Source organism: Argopecten irradians, chromosome 7, assembly GCF_041381155.1.
Source record: "Argopecten irradians isolate NY chromosome 7, Ai_NY, whole genome shotgun sequence".
In the NCBI taxonomy this organism is placed as follows: Eukaryota; Metazoa; Mollusca; class Bivalvia; order Pectinida; family Pectinidae; genus Argopecten; species Argopecten irradians.
In genome coordinates this window covers 2,593,180-2,601,389 of record NC_091140.1, presented here as the reverse complement: position 1 = coordinate 2,601,389, position 8,210 = coordinate 2,593,180, and the positions used below count along the sequence as shown (strand labels likewise).

Here is an 8,210-nt window from a genome sequence, read left to right as displayed (position 1 = left end):
GTTTTATTCATCAGAGATATGAATTAGATATATATGGGAACTAAATAGTGGTTCTGGCTTTCCAACATTATAAAAATGACAAATTGAAAAAAAAAATATCTGGAAAAATTGTTAACAAATTCCGATAAATTAATGAAATATCACGAAAATATCAAAGCTCTTGCTGTACAGCGCATTTTTATGGTTGTTCTTTAATTCTTTTAAAAGTTATTAAAAGTGTGATTGTCGTTGAAAAACATTAAATGATATATTATACTGAATAAGTTTGGTTTCTTCATTTTTGTGATTACGCTAAATAGGGCTCTGTTTAATCAACCGTTAAAATTTCCTTTGATCTTGTTTCAACTGTTGACGACAAAGGTAAAATAATTTATACCGTTACTTCCCGTCACGCTTGCGCAGTAATTCACTTCCGCTCACCCGCTCGATATGAAAACATTGGTTCTGTCAGACGGATAGGCAGTTGCTTACAGAAAGGTAGGGATGACATTAGCGCACTTTGGTTGAATATTAACATAATAATGAATTCAGCCCATGCTGCTTTATTTAAAACAAGCAATTAACGGTACTCGTCTTAATTTACAGACATATGAAGCTGTTGAATTAGGTCAAACGCAGACGAAATGGCAACGGGGTTGAGCACCCCCTTTGCCTCTGCCTCACCAACTGTTGCTACGATAGGAGGGACATCTACGTCTGCTGTCCCAGTAAAAGGATTTTCCGGTAAAAAGTCATCAGCCTCGGAACTTCTTGACCAAATACGTCAATTGGAAATTGAAGGAAATAAACTAAGATCTTCAAATTTAGGTAAGGCCGTAACGAAGGGAGGTCGTGATTGGACATGCTCTATTGTCGGTGCGCCAAGTTTAAAACCCCGATTATTAGCCAGGTAAATCACGATGGTATTGTTCGTATGTGTTGTCCTATGACACTTGCTAATATCTTCGGAAGGCAATACGATCGCTTAAAGGGCTGTTGCGATTTGTGAAACGGATTTAACCTCGTACATATTTATCAAATATTGATATTTGCTTCCCTGTCTAAACTGAACTCAAGTGTGTGACCACATGAATGGGTCCATCCTTGTATTATTATTAAAGTTCTCTTTCCGATGACTGGATAAATACTTAACACGAAGATCTAATTGACTTTTATTTACAAGGCCACTGTTCAATTACTGCCCTTTGTCCAAAATGCTAATTGGTTTTAATTAAAATTCAAAGGGCTTGTTGAATAGAGACTATATAGCTAGGGCACTGACAGTACATGTACATACAATATCAATGGTACTTATAGAACATTACAAGGACCATGTAGTGATCAATAAAAATAATGGTCCTATATTTTATCAACAAAATTACATATACAATGACACGATATTCTATGTATTTCCATTATTATGTTAAGACATTTGTAAACAAATTAATAATTAACATGACTGTATGTCTCAGCCATAATGTTCTTGGGTGAATTTTTAATGGAACCTGAAGACATTTACTATAACATTTATATTCTTCACTTTTATCTTCACGATTTAATTAAAGCACTTTGACTTTTAAAAAACTTCACATGTTTATGGTAGAATTTTATGAGACCTTTTGAATAATTTATGAGTATGGGATCTTACATGAGTGTTCATATTATATGAGATTTTATGAAATGAGTCTAAGAAGTTTTTAATTTTGCGAGCCTTGGCGTGCAAAACTGAAAACTTCAAGATGAGATTCATTAAGTATCATTTGAAATGAAAAAAATTTAAGATACTTTTTATCACATAACTACAAAAACCTACATAACACAGAATTTTACATCAAAAGATGTTCCGAAAAGTCCAGCGGAGGCTGCCATTTTGTCCCGTCATCCTCATATTTCTGATGTCACATCATTTTTCCTGACATCATTTTATTGTTACTGAATGGCGTCACAATGCATATCCAGCCAATGAAAATTGCTCCATGTTATATTACACTAGTGACATTCGAAAATTAGTACATCATGTGACAGAATACTGGATGCTGGAAGGCTACACACATGGGTGTAATGTATATTCGCAATAAAGCCCAGGCAAGCAGGCACTATTGAAGTGGTGCGAAATTGACTGTGAATGTATTGTGACGTCACCATTACATGATGTCATTATAACGTTGCACTTCGACCAAGACGTCAAGATGGCATACAGGCTGTTGTGTGGGGGTGATGGAAGTTAATATTGCTTTTCTACAGAAGACAGTTGACGCATTTTCGATATTGAGCTACTTTTAATCTTCATGAAGCTTAATCCAGTTTTATAGACACAGAGATTTCTGCGATAATTCATATGTTGTACTTTTAATGTAACAATGTGGGGTAGAAACGAAGATAGCGTGTGAGGGTGATGTATGAAACCCATTATGGCCTGGTTGAGAGGGCACTTTTGCCTCATAGTATTGTCTTATGATGGGATAGTACCCTCGGATCGCCTTCGGCTTGGGCACTATTCCATCCCTCGGCAATACTATGAGGAAATAGTGCCTTCTCAACCAGGCCATTATAGTAGATAAATATTACACGACCAAAATAGTTGGATAGGCGGATTATGTGATAAATTAATTTATAGAAGACTAGTAATTTATAAGGACATTTATTTATTTCCCAAGTTGTTTAAGGAGATTGTGATAAATAGAAAAATATATACATGTATCATATTGTCATTATACAGGTCACTTGGAAAATTTTAACAAAGTTTGCACTTATTACGGAACTAATATGTATATATAAGTTCAATTAGTCCTGGACCAAAAAACTCTTGAAAGAAAGCTGTCAATACATTGCTGATGTTAGAAGCATCACACATTGTAAAATACCTTTAAATCATTGTGATGGGGGTGTTTACAACTTTAACTCCTCCAGAAGAGAGGGAGGGGGTGGGCACTATTTACAGGGAATACAGTATATTATTAGCTCACCTGGCCCGAAGGGCCGGTGAGCTTATGTCATGGCGCGGCGTCCGTCGTCCGTCCGTCCGTCTCCGTCCGTCTGTCCGTCAACATTTCCTTCAAATCGCTACTAGTCATAGAGTTCTGCATGGATTGTAACCAAATTTGGCCACAAGCATCCTTGGGGGAGGGGGAACAGAACTTGTATAAATTTTGGCTCTGACCCCCCGGGGGCAGGAGGGGCAGGGCCCAATAGGGGAAATAGAGGTAAATCCTTTAAAACACTACTAGTCCTAGAGTTCTGCATGAATTGTAACCAAAATTAGCCACAAACATCCTTGGGGGAGGGGGAACAGAACTTGTATAAATTTTGGCTCTGGTTCCCCGGGGGCAGGAGGGGCGGGGCCCAATAGGGGAAATAGAGGTAAATCCTTTAAATCGCTACTAGTCATAGATTGGTGAATTGTAACCAAATTTGGCCACAAACATCCTTGGGGGAAGGGGAACAGAACTTGTATAAATTTTGGCTCTTGTCCCCCGGGGGCAGGAGGGGCGGGGCCCAATAGGGGAAATAGAGGTAAATCCTTTAAATCGCTACTAGTCATAGAGTTCTGAATGGAATGTAACCAAATTTGGCCACAAACATCCTTGGGGGAAGGGGAACAGAACTTGTATAAATTTTGGCTCTGACCCCCCGGGGGCAGGGGGGGCGGGGCCCAATAGGGGAAATAGAGGTAAATCCTTTAAATCGCTACTAGTCATAGAGTTCTGAATGGAATGTAACCAAATTTGGCCACAAACATCCTTTGGGGAAGGGGAACAGAACTTGTATAAATTTTGGCTCTGACCCCCCGGGGGCAGGAGGGGTGGGCCCTATAGGGGAAATAGAGGTAAATCCTATAAATCGCTACTAGTCATAGAGTTCTACATGAATTGTAACCAAATTTGGCCACAAACATCCTTGGGGGAAGGGGAACAGAACTTGTATAAATTTTGGCTCTGGTCCCCCGGGGGCAGGAGGGGCGGGGCCCAATAGGGGAAATAGAGGTAAATCCTTTAAATCGCTACTAGTCATAGAGTTCTGCATGGAATGTAACCAAATTTGGCCACAAAAATCCTTTTTGGAAGGGGAACAGAACTTGTATAAATTTTGGCTCTTGCCCCCCTTGGGGCAGGACGGGTGGGGCCCAATAGGGGAAATAGAGGTAAATCCTATAAATCGCTACTTGTCCTAGAGTTTTGCTTGGATTGTGACCAAATTTAGCCATAAACATCCTTGGGGGAAGGGGAACAGAACTTGTATAAATTTTGGCTCTGACCCCCTTGGGGCAGGAGGGGTGGGGCCCAATAGGGGATTTAGAGGTTAATATTAAAATTCCTTCAGAAAAGAAACAATGAACCTGTATTCAGAACATTACTTGGCATTACAAACCAGGTGAGCGATACAGGCCCTCTGGGCCTCTTGTTTTCAAGTCCATTTTAATGACTATGGCACAATTACATGCATCCCACTTTTTTTCAATGATGGTCCTATACATTCCCATCCAATATATGCTTTATCAAATGATCAGTCACATTCAAATTTAAAAATATGATTGATTTGATTTTCTATCATATCTTATGTGTTAATTAAATAACTTTGGTACCAGGGAAACTGATGACATCAGGAATGCATGAACAAATCTTTTGTCTGGAATGGGAGACAGAGAGAGACAAGGTTGACGTTTAAAACAGGAATTCTTACTTAGTATAATCTGGTTTCAGAGCTAAAGGCCCACAAAACCTAATACATGCGTAGGCCTTGATCCATCTAATCATGAGCCACAAGTATGATGGATTTACTTACAATTTGATAAATTTGTGATTTTTATGAAATGATATTCAATGGATACATTCTATATATGTACCATGAATGAAAAGTAATGACTGAAATTGTTACATGGCTAGAAATTTGTTAACTTTCGATAGATGACAGATCAAAGCTTTATATATATAAGGTCACCTACTGGTAGCCATTCCTATACTAACTTAATCAATGTTTGTGATCAATATACATGAGCAGATCTGTGATATGGAAACCAAGGTTTAAATGTTAAGGTGAAAGAATTCTGTACAAGGTTGATGATATTATCAATAAGGTAGAGATAATGTTTACAGACATTAGTGACCCTGTCAAGTGTTATTTCAACAGGAACCAGTTAGGCTTGAACAAGGCACCATGCTTAGTACCCCGGATACACATAACCAAGTTTTTTTTTGTGTCAGAGGTTATCAGATTATCAAACAATATTTCCGCATTTCATAATGGGGTCACTGATTTTTCTACTTACAATTATACGAGTATCACAATATGGCTATAGCTACTTGAGATCTTGCTTTTGATTGTTTTGAATCTGGGGAAACCTTCAAATTCCATTACAATAAATAAAAAAGGTGCATGATTTCAGGGAGAAAGGTTTTGAGACTATCAATGAACTAAGATATAAGAAGATGTAGTTGATATAGTATATCTGAAATATTTTAAACCTGCGGTGCAGTGCATCCTATCAAAGCAAGGATCTATTCAAATTAATAAAAGTTTGTTCCAATTTATTTGTTTGACCTTTATATAGTTACAGTAAGTTTATTTTGTTGAAAAATAAGATTTGTTAAAACTTAATTTCTTAGAACAAAAATATCTACATATGATATAGCACTACAAAAAGGGCGACCTTTCCATTATACAAGAAGACACAACAAGAACATACCGCAGTCTCCAAAAACACGCACCTCACACTTCACACACGCTACACAATGCATACATGGGAGGCCGTCCTTACATGACCTTAGCTGTTAATAGGACGTTAATCAATCAAACAAACAAGCAAACTTAGACATATGTCCTGGAAGGGGAACAGCTATATACTGGTGGGCAATATTAATGCAAGCTGACACAAAATAAATCAAATGTGCTCTGTCAAAGAGTATACATTTAGATATAGTTAAAATTGCTGCTAAATTAAACTGTAGATTTCTGAATCTTTAAGAATCAAAGGGCAGGTATTATTGTGTTTGGTTGTTGTAAATTCAGAAACCAGCGTGTGTGAACAGTTTTGTGACCTGTGAAGGACATTGTGATGGTCTTTACAGTGTTGAATGATTAGCTGGTACTACCTACACTCTAATCTCTTGATCCCTTTTTTCAATAAACAAAGATTAGAGCAATATTATGCTATCTTTTTGTTACTGGTCTGAAGTGGACACTAGTTTAAATTACATCCACAAAGTTAAATGTCGGAATGGTCTTGGCTTTATGTTTAAAATTTGTAGGTTATATGGTACATTTCTAAGTATTTTGCATTGTACAATTGGACTTATACTGACCAATTCAAGTTTATTTATAGTGAAAAAGATTTTTACCATTACTATTGTTTACACTCATTTTAGTTGTTATACATGAGCTGTATATATATAGGCTATAGGTATCACAAATATATATATAGTCACTTCTGATGGTATATGATATTTGATTTCTGTAATTTTCTAGATCTTGTATCATCATATTTACCAGGTATATCTTTCAGTTTCTTTATTTGATGTGTTTGCCCAAGTGTTTCTGGCTTGAATTAATGTGTTTTGATATTGACACTAGATACATTACATATATAACATTCCTGTATATGGGGTAAATTGTCCTACAAGACAATACAATTGGACCACTTCAGTATTCACTAGATACTGCATGTTCATCTAGAGGGTTAAGCACACAAACCTAAACAAATAGTGACCAAGGTGTCACAAAGATCGCTGTTTCGGTATTGTCCATAAAAGCAAATGAATAGGATTAGACCAAATCCAAATGTCTTCTCAACCAGGCTGTATCGGGGTGCCGGGGAAAGTAGACAGATTTATTCATGTGGCACTCTGAAAACAAACGTTCTTTCTCTGTGACAACAGAGATCTGTCTTATCAATGTAACCAAATCTTAGATATTTAAACTACTCTCCTTCAAAGCTTCAGGTTTCTGGAAGGATCATTATTATAATTCTTCAGTGTTGATCCCTCTAACTCAAAGACAATGTTGGACCAAGGTTGTTCTGTACCTTTAATAGTGATTGTTATCTGTTTAACAAAAGGGGAAATTTTGTTTTTAGTCGTTTTCAAATACTTTTGTGCTCTAATTCGATGTATACTAGGTATTTACATTAACATCTAATCCAATGAATGCACAGAGTTTACTTTGATTGTTCAAAATACCTGACATGATATAATGCTAATTAATCTACTTATATTTATTAGATTAATTAAGCCTTAAATGATTCAAAGTTATAATTAGATTATATGAGAACGAAGGCCAACTAAAATTTCAGAAGAAAATCTTGTAATGAAATAATATATAGATATGCATATCTTATACTGATCATGATAGGTTTAATTGGGTGTACACTATTTACACTATATGTTGATTTCCCATTTCATTTTATGTGTATTGTTGTAATAAATGATAAACCAGGTACTGATGTTTTGTTTATGTTTTATCAAGAACGGTTAATGTTCAATTTGCTTTAAAAGAAAGAGAATTATATGCATTCAGAGTCTTGAGTACATGCATGTATATACCTGTAAGTGGGATTTTGCAGACTTTTATAAGAGGGCTTGCATTCTTGAGTGTAAAATGATTTGTTGTGCTGACTGCTAACATTTCAATTTGAGCTGTGGAATAAATTACTTCACCGTCGCTTAGTTAGAAAATATTTAAATAAAGACGATTGTTTAGATTGATTTACAAATGTGAAATTACCAAAGGGCCAAATTCAAAAACATTTTAAAACCTAGAAACCCCTAAGTTGCAGGATCGAGTCAGATTGAAATACTGCTATTAGTTTATTGGATAGTTTGATTTGGTCAAAGTTTTCAAATGATGTCTGTATAGATAAAATGTATACTGTTAACTGTACAAGTGTCATTCTTTGATCCTAGCTAGTGAATAATTGACCAATATTTAACTCTGAAATTACTTGTTTTAAAATAAAGACCCCAAATTAACTTCAGTGTCAATGGACATATCACACATTATATACAATGCACTAAAAGTCTATGTATAAAATGCATTCAATTGGCTTCCAATACATACAAAATAATGAAGTCACATTTTGTTACATGAGTCCTTATTATTTCAGATATCTTACTGTATTTGAAAATGTGTAGTTGGGGTATTTTGTGTCATTTATTTCTATATTTATCTAAACTCAAAGAATTTTGAAATTTTGATTTAGGCAAGTGTGACTCATATTCTTAACACCTCATGGTATCCAA

The 8,210-nt window shown here is 35.9% G+C and overlaps 1 protein-coding gene across 9 annotated transcripts in view; it reads left to right on the top strand.

Annotated features, from left to right (window-relative positions):
• Positions 1-403: 403 nt before the first annotated feature.
• Positions 404-8,210, top strand: part of LOC138327023 (coiled-coil domain-containing protein 158-like) — a 58,028-nt gene continuing 50,221 nt past the window's right edge. For 7 of the 9 annotated variants that reach the window (XM_069273004.1, XM_069273005.1, XM_069273002.1 and 4 more), the window contains exons 1-3: positions 404-477; positions 586-807; positions 6,442-6,465. In XM_069273004.1, the coding sequence (XP_069129105.1) occupies positions 624-807; positions 6,442-6,465 (208 nt within the window). In that variant the 5' untranslated portion in view covers positions 404-477; positions 586-623. The remainder of the gene's footprint in view (positions 478-585; positions 808-6,441; positions 6,466-8,210) is intronic. The other 2 variants (XM_069273007.1, XM_069272998.1) reach the window with 1 other exon arrangement.